The following is a 14,095-nucleotide window of genomic DNA, read 5'->3' as shown; positions in this document are numbered from 1 at the left end:
ACATCAGCCCTCTTGAAGAATGAAAGTTAACTCTTTTAGATTTGTTTTTTAAGACTCAATGTCTGGTACCTTGTAACCACAAAGGGCAGCCAGCCAAAATATTTTAGCTAATATAAAAAGACTTAGTCTCTTGCTATCCTCAGCATCTAACTATTTCCTGTCCAACCTGCTGAAAGGTGTGGTGTGTTTTTTAGACAAATGGTATTGGTTTTACCCTATGTCCCTGGGTGACCACAGTCTTTTCTCACAAGCATCACCCAAGAGACCTAAAACGGAGTGGACCTATTATTATTCAATCTTTGCATTATTCTTCCATTTCTGTGCAGGTGTTAAAATATAGTACATCTGACCTAACTGGGAAGAAATCAAGTAGATAATAGAACTAAAACAAAGTAAAGACAATACAGCACTAAGACTCAGGACAACATTCCAACAAAAATTTGTACACCTTGATAGTTATTAGTAAGCAGATTATTTCACAGCATGACTGTTTTAAAATCAAGCTTTAACAATATAGTAAAATCTGGGGTGTTTCTTTAATAAGGTTATTAATCATCTTGAAATTCATTACAAATCTTGTTTTGACAAAATGTTCTATTCAAAATGACCACACAATCATCCCTTGCACATGCAGGTGATTGGTTCTAGGATTCCCTACAAATGTCAGAATCTGCAGGTGCTCACTTCTTACATATATAGGATCATGTACACATATAGTCAATCCACAAACTCCCATACACTTTAAATCTTGTCTTCATTACTGGTAATATTCACCAACTTCTCTGAATAGATTTTAGACTATGTTGTTTAGGGAGTAATGACAAGAAAAAAATCTGTACGTTCAATAGAAATGTACATTTTAAGAAGATTTTTCCATCTGTTGCTGTTGAATATGTGGGTGCACAGTGTTCTGAAATGGAGGGAAAGAGTTATATAATATAAAATTAAAATAGAATGTGTATGCTAAGACAGTATAAGGTATAATAGAAACAGCTAAAGCTGTGGCCCCAAAATATATCTATGCTAAAATGAAGGGGGGCAGGGCACTGACAGAGTGATGAACCTTGGTTTTGTTGCTCAAAAGCACACTTGAAATAACTCTTCTTAATTCAAGAGACATGACGGTAAAGAAAATTGCAGTGATTGGTGCCGGAGTCAGCGGACTGGGTGCCATCAAGAGCTGTTTGGAGGAGGGACTAGAACCTACATGTTTTGAAAAGAGCAGTGACATTGGAGGACTGTGGAGATATGAGGTAATTTTATGAATTTTCAGAGTATGACATCATCTAGGTATATGAGAGTTGCTTCTATTCAACTAAGAAATAAAACTGATACCATAAATTATTTCTTAAGTGTACTTTCCAAATTAGTGATAAATAGTTAAAGAAAGTTAAAATTCCTTGTGGGACACGCACAGTCCTATTCAGTTTCACGTCCCTGACAACCAGCCCTACATATAACACTTAAGATATTGATGCGCAAGTTTGGCATGAGAGTGCTGAAACTCAGAAATGTAAAAGTTATTGTCGCTCTATCACACTCACTATTAGTTGTGGCATTTTCTTCCACATCATACAATCTCCCTACGCGTTATTTTGTGTTGTTTATTAGTTATTGGAAAAACATGTCTCCACCAAGAAACGGGTGCTTCCTTACAAACAGTGTCATGCATAATAACTTAAAGAAGTGGGTCTATCTCATAGTGTCTCCAGAAGTCAGAAGGGTGGAAGAGGAATCTTAACGTTGATGTGTCTTAGTGAAGCATAACACATGATCATTAAAAGCAGTTCTTATAAACTCACCACATTTATCTTATTGTCGCCATTATTATTTCTTTGTATTTTAATATACCCCATAGTTGCATGACTTTTTTTTGTCCCAAAGCAGATAAGCATTGTATTCTCTATTACCTTCTCTTAAACAAAATCCCTTCCATTGTGAGGTAGATTTGTCCATTAGGAATCTCCCTTCCAAACCTCCTTTGAGCTATTTTTCTAATCTTGTCTCGGTTTGTGGGCATTCTTGGAGCGTGCTCTCTTTTTGCTGTCGCAAAATAATTATTCCTACCACAGAGTCAATCACTATAAACAGAATTATAGCAAGAGAACCCTCATCAGGAAATGGGCCTAACACCCTCATCCTGATGAGTTACTATCACAAAACCTGAAAACCAAATCATGGCTTTTCAAAGACAAGTATACCATACACCACAGTTCTGGTTACCCCTAGCAGATCTGGTAGCCAAGGATTGGTTTGTTTCCTTTAGGAGACACCAGAAAGTGGAAGGCCTGGGATATACAAATCTTTGACCTGCAATACATCCAAGGAGATGACAGGCTTCAGCGACTTCCCCATCCCTGACCATTACCCCAACTACATGCACAACACCAAAATGATGGAGTATCTCAGGATGTATGCCAGGCACTTCGGGCTGATGAAACACATCCAGTTCCAGGTAAGAAGTGAAAGCCCGCCCACCGCCTGCTCATTGGTTGAGGTAAAGTGTGCACTGTCAGAGCCAGCTGGGGCACAGTTTCAGTCTGCATTTCCCATCCATGTCTCTGCCATTCTCATGAATAGTGAAGACATATTTGTCTTATATACCCCACCAGATGGACACAGTCCCAGCTGGAACCTGAATTCCAATTTTTGGCTAATTTTGTAAAATAAAAATACAGGTCACAGGAAATAAGAAACAATGTATTTTGTGCTCTAAGAAACCATAACATTTGGGAAATGGTCATTTTAGAAACTTTATGTGCACACAACTCCTAGCCACCCAGGAGCCATACATAGAACTACTTTCCCAACTTAAACATAAAATTCTACAGAAAAAAAAAACTGGGCAAAAAATCCTAGAACTCAGGCTTTGTTCCTTGTTTCCTAGACAAAGGTGTGCAGTATAAGGAAGCGCCCTGATTTTTCATCCTCTGGCCAGTGGGATGTTGTGGTGGAAGCTGATGAGGTACAGAAAACTTATATCTTTGATGGGATCATGGTCTGCAGCGGACACTACAGCGAGAAGCATTTTCCTTTACAGGATTTCCCAGGTATTTCTCTGGTGTGTATGTGAGAAGACTCTTAGGATTCTAATCTCTTTTAAATTAATTAATGTATTTATTTATTTTTACATCCCAACCACAGTTTCCCCTTTCTTCCTTTTCTCCCAGTCTCTTCTCCTACCTCTTCTTTATCTTTGTCCTCCTCCCCAGCCTCTGCCCCCCCTGTCACCATCCACTCCTCCATTTCTATTCAGAAAAGGACAGGCCTCCCATGGATATCAACAAAGCGTGGCATATCAAGTTGCAGTAAGACTAAACACCTCCCCTCATCTTAAGACTGGACAAGGCAACCCAGTAGGAGGGAAAGGGCCCCAAATGCCAACAAAATAGTCAGAGACAGCCCCTGTTCCCACTGTTAGGAGTTCCACAAGAGGACCAAGCTACACAACTGTCACATACATGTGGAGGGCCCATGCAGGCTCCCTGGTTGTCAGTTCAGTCTCTGTGAGCCTCTACAAGTCCGGGTTAGTTGATTCTGTGTAATGTCTTGACCCCTCTGGCTCCTACAATCCTTTCTCTCCCTGTTGCACAGGACCTGAGGTCTGCCTAATGTTTGGCTGTGCGTCTGTTTTCATCAGTTGCTGGCTGAAGCCTTTCTGATGACAGCTGGGCCAGGCAGCAATCTATGAGTATAGCAGAACACTGTTAGGCATCATTACATTGACTTTTTTTGCCAGTCATATTTGGTACTACCCTAGATCTCTAGGCTGTCCAGCTTCTGGGCCCTGGCACTCCAGGCAGTGTCAGAGGTGGGCTCACTCTGGGTCTCAGGCTGGACCAGTCATTGGTTGGCTAGGCATTAACAGGACTGAAGGAGATGACTGGCAAAGGGGGCATTTCGGGGCAAGGTAGAAACCTAGTGCAAGTGAAACTCCCAAGATCTACAAGGATGACCCCAGATAAGACTCCTAGCAATAAGGGATATGTAGAGTGAACTGGACATCTGCTGTGGCCAGGCAAGACTTCCAGTGGAAGGATTAGAACACTAACCCAGCCACATAACCTTCTGCCTACAGGATATGATAAATATGGAGTTAAAATTACTATCATTCTCAGCACTCCTGGGCTTTTGGGAAGTTTAAAACTGCATATGTGATTAGCACTCAATTGCTTTTGGATAACGCTGATGTACATTGCTAAGGACCTTTACAAATTTTATAAACAAAGAGTTATGAAAAGTGAAGAAACAGTCTCATATGTCTGAACAGAAAATTAGAAAAATATAATAACATAAAGTGACAGAGTTAACACATTGAGTCAGTCTTAAATGGGTATCTTTTTGTTGGCTACTTTGAAAAATCTGCTCTGATTTTGTTTTCAGCCATATAGTCACTAATGCTTTGTTCCTTAGATGAGAATAGTCTGTATTCATGGCATATAAGGTCCAAGCATAAAGGAGAGAATTAAGTAATGTTAACTTAATGTTTAGGAATAAAATTTACCAACCAATGTTTTCCACTTCTGCTTGTGACTTGGGGGATGTGACTCTTCCTTCACAGGAATCACCAAGTTCCAAGGCAGCCATCTCCACAGCTGGGAGTATAAGCACCCAGGCAACTTTGAGGGGAAGAGAGTGGTCGTGATCGGCATCGGGAATTCTGGAGCAGATGTGGCAAGCGAGATCGGTCGTGTTGCTGAACAGGTTTGGTGTCCTACCCTGATTCTGCTCTTGGGGGTGGGTAACCTTGATACTTGCAGAGAACATGAGTCTAGACTTTCTCTGGCTTTAGCAGGGATGTTCTCATTTGGACTGCAAGGGCATGTTTTCCTGCTGAGTATATATGAATAAAAGAATAAAGACTTCCAAAGTGACAATACTCCAAGTCCATAAGTAGAGCTGTGGAAGTAATAATCTAACTAGAGTCAGATAACTTAGAATTAACTACAAGTAGCTAAATGGGAAATTTCAAAACGAAATGAATTTTACAGAAGACCCTGTTTTCATGTTGGGAATGAAATTTAAAGAGCAATCAATATACACAAATCTGAGTGTTTAAAATAGATTGCTGATCTGTGCTGAAGGTGGTAGGAAAGAGGACAAATTCCATGGTTTCCACTGACTAGGACCAAATAAGAAGTAGGCGAAGAGGAACAGTCCTTCCTCTGTAGTGAATATTGCTGAGCATGGAAGGTCATTCCTACAATTCAAAATTAGCTTTTTTATTTTGATTCATACTTTATAGGAAATACAAGATTTTCCAACTTGAATAATTTTTGTAAAATATGTTAATCATGTCATGATTCTGAGATACATGAGTCACAGAATTCCATGACAATGGCATCACTCTTGTGGTTGTTAACATTGATAAAAAGCTTTCTTTTCAAAGTCTTCTTAAATGACACAAAATAGAGCAAAACGCTTATCAAAATGTGTATTTCCTTTTTTTGCACTGCAAGCATTTTGTTTGTAATTTTCCAGTTGTAAAAGTGAGAAAATTCCAGTGTGAATTTCTATATCTGACTTGTTTTCATCCCAAATGTTTTATTCACACGTTTCTCTATCACTTTGAAAATTTCATCTGAAAGAGCTTACATGGAATTTGAATGTGAACTGCTAACACTCAACATAATAACCTATTGTGTTGTGAGGTTTTTCCCAAATTTGGGGACCTCAGATACTCCACACATCTAACATAGCTGGAGCAAACACCACAAGGAGAGTAGGCCCATGACAAAATGACTTTCAGTCACTGGATCTCTTTATAAAGAAGGGGCAGGGGAAGGAATCTGGCTAGTTGGACAAGGCAATATGAGAAGTTAATTCCATTCCCTTGACAATTAAAAAAATACTCCAAGGATCTAAGACCAGAGTGATTAGCAGCTAAATACTTACTAGGCAACCACTCCTCTCTTGAAGGTTTTCCTCAGCACAAGACGAGGGGCGTGGATTTGGAACCGTGTTTGGGATCATGGGAATCCTATGGATGCTACACTCTTCACTCGTTATAACAGAGCTGTCCAAAAGGTCTGCCCCACGTACCTGATCAACAGACAGATAGAGAACAAGTTAAACTTGAGGTTTAACCATGCCAGTTACGGACTGCTGCCTCAACACAGGTAAAGTGTGGAATTTCAAGCAGACAATATCTAAGCTATTAGACTAATCAACTAAATTTGTAAGTACATGAATGGGATAAGTGATACCATTAATTCCTCATGGCATTTGATTTTACAGGGAATATCCAAATTATTTCCTTCCTACTGAAGGTTCTTTGTTATCCAACTAAGGCAGATGAAAAAAATGTGCAGAGTAGGGAAGTAGAGGTTTTAAAACTTGTCTTATTCGAAATTCATACAAGGTCAACTTGCCACATTCTCCTGGTTTCTTGCCATCTTCTGTTGACTACTTCATATTCACTCTCTAAAAACTGATTCCCTGCTTGCCTTGAGACTCATCACCATCCAGGACAATTCATTATCCACATACAACAACCTCGTGGCCTTTGACCTCTTCGCCTGCACTGCCTTTCCGTCCTATCCCATCTGCATGACTCCCAGCCTCAGCTACCCAAGCCCTCATCACTGAAAACTGCAGTGTTTATAGACATCTTTCCCAAACTCCTTCTGAACCTGAGAATTCTTAGCTCTTTACTCTTGCTTCACTCAATACCAGCCAGTTTTCAGCCCTGACCTAGGCCTCTAATCCCATGTCTCCCTTCTCTGGTCCTTCCAAGTTTATGGCCACTTTTCTTCTATTTTCTTCTTCTTTTCTCCATAAGACAGCTAAGACTTGGTGTCACCGTGTGTCCACACTCAGTCCTGTTTTGTTTTCATCTTAAGTAGCTCCCTGCATTAAAATTTCAAATCCCATAGCTGGAGAGATGGCTCAGTGGGTACAGGTACCTGCTCCCACCCCTGACGACCTGAATTTGATCCGCAGACTCTACAGGATGCAAAGGGAGAACTGACTCCCACGAGTTACTCTCTGACCTACACACATACACATACACACACACACACACACATACACACACACACCACACACATACACACATACACACACACACACTCACACACACACCACACACATACACACATACACACACACACACACTCACACACACCACACACACACACACACACACACCACATGCATACACACACACACACCACACACATACACACACCACACACATATACACACACATACACATACACACACACACCACACACACACATACACACACACATACACACACACACATACACACACACACACACACACACACACACACTGTGGTGCGCTTGATGTGCACACACACAGATAAATAAATAAATGTAAATTTTTAATACCAGGAAAAATATAATGAAGGTTTGAATTAATGAAAATATAAAATCAATATTAACAGATACCTAGAAGAATGCATACATAGTTTTTTGCTTAACTCAGATCATACATATGACTACAAGTTCCTTTTTATGGAGAAATTATCCACAACCTGTGAAATAGGTTTAATAATATTACTTTTGTACTAATGTACCCTGGGAATGTGACTCCCTGCTGCTAATTCATAGCTCAAACCTTAAACTGAAATTTACCAAAGGTCTCAGTGTCACTGATCACAAACATTCTCATTGAAGATTCATTCATTAGGTCTTTAACAATCTTAGCAACTAGGGCTGGCCGGGTAGTTCAGCAAATAGAGGCACTTGTCACCAAGCCTGACAACCTGAACCTGGAACCCACATGGTAGAAGGAAAGAATCAGCTTCCATAGGTTGTCCCCTGACCTCTACATGCTCTCACACACACGTAAGTAAGTCAGTAAATAAGTAAATAAATGTAATAAGTCAATAAATGCAAGAAAATATTAATGACTAGTTAATGTCACCTGAGTTTACCTAGTATCAAGAACAAATAAATACATCAAAAATTAACATACTTTGTAGCATACACATTTAATTCAATCACTTGGGAGGCTGAGACAGGTAGATCTCTGTGAGTTCAAGAGCAACCTGAGCTACAAAATGAGTTCCAGGCCAGCCAGGGCTACATAGTGAATCTTTGTCTCAATAAACAATTAATACACCTTATTCCTTGTAAAAATATTATTATCTAAAGAAATTTAGTATGTATTAGCAAATCTTACATGGTGTTGTGTCCTTATTGGTGTCCTACTAATTAAGAAAGCGAAATTAAAATGTCTCATGGTTTATCCAAAGGTCTCCCAATGGGTAAGAGACTGAGCAAGCATCAGGGTTCAGTTCTGAATCAGAAAATCAGGGCTTGACTAATGAGCTACATGGCCTTCTGAGGATGCGGAAAAGCAGAATAAAAATTATTGAAGCTACGCAACCATTTCCAAAGCTTTTGCCTATACTACCTTTTTATTAAGAAGTTATATACTCATCTCTTGACACAGAATTCTTGACCACCGGACAGTTCTCAGTGACGACCTGCCAAACCGTATCATTACTGGAAAAGTGCAGATAAAACCAAACGTGAAAGAGTTCACTTCAACATCGGCCATCTTTGAGGACGGAACTGAAGAGAACATAGACGTTGCCATCTTTGCCACAGGCTACACATTGTCCTTCCCTTTCCTGAATGATGACCCGACCATCCTGGACAGCCAGTACTCCATGTTTAAGTTCGTCTTCCCTCCCGAGTTGGAGAAGCCAACCCTAGCTTTCATTGGCATCCTCCAGCCTGCTGGAGCTGTCATCCCCACCTCCGAGCTCCAAAGCCGATGGGTTGTGCGTGTGTTCACAGGTATGTACTGATCTCCCCACGAAGTCAGAATGTTCCAAATGCTCTGTGATTTAAGAGTCACCAAGAGGTCTTCTGTTGATCGCTCTCATTACATCAAATTGTTTGAAATTCCACCATTAAAAATAAACTACTACAGCCAGGCAGTGATGCAGGTAGGTCCACAGGCCAGCCTGGTCTACAGAGTGAATTCCAGAACAGACGGAGCTATGCAGAGAAACCCTGCCTTGAAAAACCAAGACAAGGGTTGGGGATTTAGCTCAGTGGTAGAGTGCTTGCCTAGCAAGCACTAAGGCCCTGGGTTCGGTCCTCAGCTCCTGGGGAAAAACAAACAAAAAACAAAAGAATTAAAATAAATAAATTAAATTAATTTAATAAACCATTTTGGGTTCTTCTGAAGGATATTTCATTTTTAAGAGAATTCTACTAAAAATGACAACACCCAAATAATAAAAATTATAAACCAAAAAAATTGTAATGAGGTTTTATTTTAATTCATCTGCTACTTTTCAGCAGAAACCTAACTTAGGAAGAGGTTTTATGGAAATATAAATTAGGTTAGAAAACAAATAAGAGACAAACCACTTAGGACACATCTCAGAAATGTAGTGAAGTCATTTTACTCTGCTGACCAACTCCAATCATATTCTTGATTTGTTTCCCAAGTCTTTACCCAAATTAATGCTTCTGGGCAAAACAAATTTGCTAGTAGAATGAAATCAAAGTCAGTTTCAGGAGAGTTGCCTTGCAGTGTTTTTATATAATTATTATAAACAAATGATGCCTGGGCAAACTTGCACATGTATTTCATAGAATATATGCAGATATCCATTTGGTATATTTGTTGAAGAATAACTGATGTTTCACAAGATGTGCATATGTGTACAGTAGTAATTTAAAGTCCTACATGACCTTTCAGTTCTCCAATTCTGTTCCTTTCATGCTTTGCACACTCATATTTGAAATGTATTTTGAAAAATTTGAAGGTACTTGTACAAAGGCCATATTTTTTCAGATACTAACAGATATGTGACACCTGGTGAAGCAACGAGGCAGATCATTTCTAAGCAGCGTACCTAGTCCTCTTTGTCCTGCCTCCCTAGCGTTATTTAACGTTCTGTTTGTTGTAGCTTCCTTGTCCCTGACACATTCACACATACAGAATTTCTGTATGCAATTACTTGCTCTCCTTTCAAAATGTAGCTATTGCAGTTTGAGGGCATTTTCCTTCAATGTATACTTTCAGAATACACAATGAAAACTAAGGGATGTTCTTAACGCAAAAGACAGAAAAATTGTGTTTGGGATGTAAGCTCAGTGCTAAGCCATGTTCAGATAAGAGAAACTTTGAGTCAGGTCCCAGGATAGTTTGGGGATCTTTGGAAGACTATAAGACATGTTTAGAGCATTCATAGTACTCAGGGATGTTAAGTGTACATTTAACCTAAGAAGAAATTAAACATCTATTTATTTTAAAGGGAAAGCTGAATTGCCTACCTGACATCCTGGGCATGATGATGGAAAGAAAATTCTCTTCCTTTGAAATTCATTAAACATAAGGCTTTGACTAGAAACTTTATAGAGGCCTGATGATTCTATTCTGTTTCAAAACCATTCTTTTTATTTATTTGTATACTTTAGTCCTCATGCCAACTCTCCAATGTCTCTATCTTGTTTTCTCAGGACTGAAAAAGTTGCCCTCAAAGAAAGACATGATGGCTGACATCGACAGAAAAAGACGAAAAATGACCAAAAAGTAAGAAACTTAATTTTTTTGTTAAAATAAACAAAACCTGTTCAGAGGCGGATATTTGATTTTGTTTTTATAGTCATAATCTGCATGAGCCCTAATGAGATCATCTTAGTTCAGTGATATCATGCTGAGTTTTTTAAACACGGATCTGATTGTGGAACATAAATCTGACATGACATGTTAAATAACCACACAACATCAAGTCTACATGATGAGTAGAATGCAATTCCTGCAATTCCTATTTCCTACTATGGAAGTAAGAACAGAGGTTCAAAAAAAAAAAAAAAAACATAGCCCTACCAGATATAGCACTTCTCCCAGACTCCAGGTCAACACAAAGTCAAGCTGCACATCAGTATTTATTGCATCCCTATTCGCAGTAGCTAGGTTAGGGAAACAATGCAGGTATCCAGGAGGATAGCAAAAACTGCACGTTGTATTCACAATGGAGTTTTAGTCCTAAGCAAAAATAAGTTATATCATTTGCAAGAACATGTATATAAATGAAAAAGATGTTGTATTGCACTTTTCTCTCATTTGTGGGCCCTAGACATTACAGATACATAAAATAATCTGCACTGGTGACATGAAAATAGAATCAAACAAATCTGGGTGACTGTGGGGACCAATGGCAGTGTGGGGAAGTAAAGTGAAGGGTAGTGAGGTCGGGGGGTCACACACTCAAAGCACATATATACTTACGTGAGAAGGCACCCATGGAACCCTGTATAATTTTAAAGAAACTTAAATGGCAGAGCAAAGAAGGGTTTGTGACACCCAGAAGACAGCATTTGGCAGCCCTTCTCTTCATCTTCTGGCTTTGCATTCCTTCTTTCCTCTCTTCCTTGGTATTCTCTGAACCTTATCATGGGTAGTACAAATGCCCTGTGTAGGGCCGAACACTTAGCTATCCTTTATCCTCAGCACCATGAGGCTCTGAATTCATCATCACTCGTTACAAAGAGAAACTGTTCAGTTAAAGCGGAGAGTAGTGGTGTTATTTAATGAGTATAAACATAAATATTTAGAAGGTGGTTTGGAGTCACACAAACTTAACTACACAATAGTAAATTCTCTCCTACTGCCCCAAAACTTTGCAGTCGTGGGGTTTTTACTGGGTTTATAGTATGAGGCATGAATTTCTTCCTGTGAAGCAGACCTCAGATCCCATCAGAGGGTGACTGGTTACCCCCACAACAGTCTTGCTGCTACTGTACCAGTGGACATAGTTTGCCTGGCAGGTAGATATTGACAGTCACTAAGGTTCACAGTTGGGCAAGACCAATGATGACTGTTCTCCCCTTGCATCCATGAGTTTGGTAATAAATGCCTTAGTACTGCTCTCCTTGGCCTTATTTTAACATTTCCTTCTAACTTATTTGCCTACTTTCTTTCACTTTTTATTATGCTTATCTTATATGATACAAATTTATCTCCTCCCAACATTTTGAAAAGTTTCAATATTTTTTAAATTGTGACACTTTCTATTTTGTGTCTCTTTTACCCAAGAGTGATTCAACAGAGTGGTTTCTGGTTTGGTTTGGTTTGGTTTGGTTTGGATGGGGATGGGATGGGATGGGATGGGATGGGATGGGATGGGATGGGATGGGATGGGATGGGATGGGATGGGATGGGATGGAATGGGATGGGATAGGATGGTTTGGAGATAGGGACTGATATTATAGCCTAAGCTAGCCTTGAACTCACTATATAGCCCAGGCTGACCTTGAACTTCCTTGAAGTTCCTAAGTATTGGAACTTAAAGTATGTGCCACTGTGCCTGCTTGCAGAGATGCTTTCAATTTTTCAAGTATTTGGTCCTCTAAAAATAGTGACTTATTATTATCTAGGAATATTCAAAGGAAGAATTTGTGTACAGAATTAGCATATGGAGAAGATGGTTTATGTAGCTTGGAAACTTGAAGTAATCAATGGAGTTTCATACACTGTGACTTATATATTCCTTGCTAATTTAATTCATACCATGGAACTGGATTCTGTATCTAGAAGGGAAATATAGATTAAAAAAAACTTCATCCGGTCATTCATTGTTTCTTCTTTATATATGTCAGTCACTCTGCTGGGTACTTGGGAGCTTTAAAGTCTTCAGGGATTTGTATCATGTATTAAGAGGTCATAGTATGCTAAGAGAGTTGAAGCAAAGGTATGACATTAAGATTTAATAACCATGTAAAATCATGAAATCAACAAGCAAACAGAAGCAAACTCTCCTGGAAACTTGGGGGAACAATAGTGACTGAAATCTGATGTTTCCTGTCTTTCTGTTCTCACCCCAGCTTTACAAAAAACTTCAGAGATTCTCGTCGAGTACAGTTCATCGACTACATGGATGAAATCGCTTCAGAGTTAGGCGTCAAACCCAGCCTGCTCTCTCTCTTCCTCTGGGACACAAAGCTGGCCAAGGAGATTTTCTGTGGTCCCTGCACCTCCTACCAATACCGTCTACAAGGGCCAGGGAAATGGGCTGGGGCCCGGGCAGCCATCCTCACTCAGAGAGAAAGGATGCTCAAACCCCTGAGAACCCGTGTGCTCCAACAATCGCAGACCTCCCTCTCTCGTCTTTTCTGGGTCAAAAGTATCTGTGTTGTCATTTTTTTCTTTGTTTCCATGTTAGCTATCATGCATATCACAAGTCATTAACTTCATATTGACATAGATATTTATGAAGCTGGAGAGTAAACTATTGTTATCTAAACTGTATATCATAGGATCTGTTAAATATATGGGGAAACATGTTTATTAGACTAGTTCACAAATGGATCTTTAAATGCAAACAAAATTACTTCAATAATGACTTTATGAGGAGAGCTTTGAAAAGTTATAATTTATTTCCATTTTATTCCAAAAGTAATATATATATATATATATATATATATATATATATATATATAATATGACCATGAGGAATAATTAAAAGTGAGATGAATTTTATTTAATAAATGACAAGAGAGACTAATTAACCAGAAGTAAACTTTACTTAACCAAAACCAGGAATAAACCTTATTTAATAAAAGAGCACAGAGACTATGTAATAAGGGATAACCCTTAAAAGTACATTCTAAGACTTCAAAATATTTTACCCATTCTTGACCCCCTAGAAAATTATAGCTGGTTTGAGCTGTTGTTTGGTTGATTGGTTGTTAGTTTTAAGACTCAGTGTGTATGTAGTCTGGAATGGCCTCATATTCACGCCTTTTACTACTAAATGCTGGGATTGTAAGCCAGTGCCAGGCACTGGGCCCTCAAGAAAGATTCTTCAATAGAAAACTCTGAAATTCATCAGCTTATCACTTACCAAACAGCTCTATTTGTCCAAGTGTTACAGGTCAGCGTGATATGTTGTAGCTCCTGATTTGATGCAGTACAAAGGCTGATATCACAGTCTAATATCGCTGCCAGAATGTTTAGCTTGAATGAAATTGAAGAAAGGTCAACATTCCCAATAAATCTTAGCTCCATTCCAAATGAAAGCTGAACTACAGTGCTATAATGATCAAATGAAAGTATCTGAACACTGATTGACAAATGAGGGGGTTTTAAGGTTTACTAT

General features: G+C 39.1%; 1 protein-coding gene across 1 annotated transcript; it reads left to right on the top strand.

Moving 5' to 3' along the window:
* The first annotated feature begins 1,118 nt into the window (after window positions 1–1,118).
* LOC102909407 (flavin-containing monooxygenase 5-like) lies at window positions 1,119–13,225 on the top strand. The gene is made up of 8 exons (XM_006983241.2): window positions 1,119–1,253; window positions 2,267–2,455; window positions 2,888–3,050; window positions 4,562–4,704; window positions 5,920–6,119; window positions 8,425–8,774; window positions 10,455–10,527; window positions 12,822–13,225. The coding sequence occupies exons 1-8, from the start codon at window positions 1,119–1,121 to the stop codon at window positions 13,183–13,185; spliced, it is 1,617 nt and encodes a 538-aa protein (XP_006983303.1). The 3' UTR covers window positions 13,186–13,225.
* Window positions 13,226–14,095: the final 870 nt, after the last annotated feature.

Source organism: Peromyscus maniculatus, chromosome 11 (assembly GCF_049852395.1).
Source record: "Peromyscus maniculatus bairdii isolate BWxNUB_F1_BW_parent chromosome 11, HU_Pman_BW_mat_3.1, whole genome shotgun sequence".
Lineage (NCBI taxonomy): Eukaryota > Metazoa > Chordata > Mammalia > Rodentia > Cricetidae > Peromyscus > Peromyscus maniculatus.
The sequence above is the reverse complement of the archived record's forward strand: the minus strand, read 5'-3'. Positions and strand labels throughout refer to the sequence as shown.

Excerpts from the sequence above, each read along its gene's own strand:
- LOC102909407 (XM_006983241.2), top strand. The coding sequence starts at position 1,119 with ATGACGGTAAAGAAAATTGCAGTGATTGGTGCCGGAGTCAGCGGACTG. Across the intron at positions 3,051-4,561 it reads TCCTTTACAGGATTTCCCAG|GAATCACCAAGTTCCAAGGC; the intron begins GTATTTCTCTGG and ends CTTCCTTCACAG. Across the intron at positions 10,528-12,821 it reads AGACGAAAAATGACCAAAAA|CTTTACAAAAAACTTCAGAG; the intron begins GTAAGAAACTTA and ends TTCTCACCCCAG.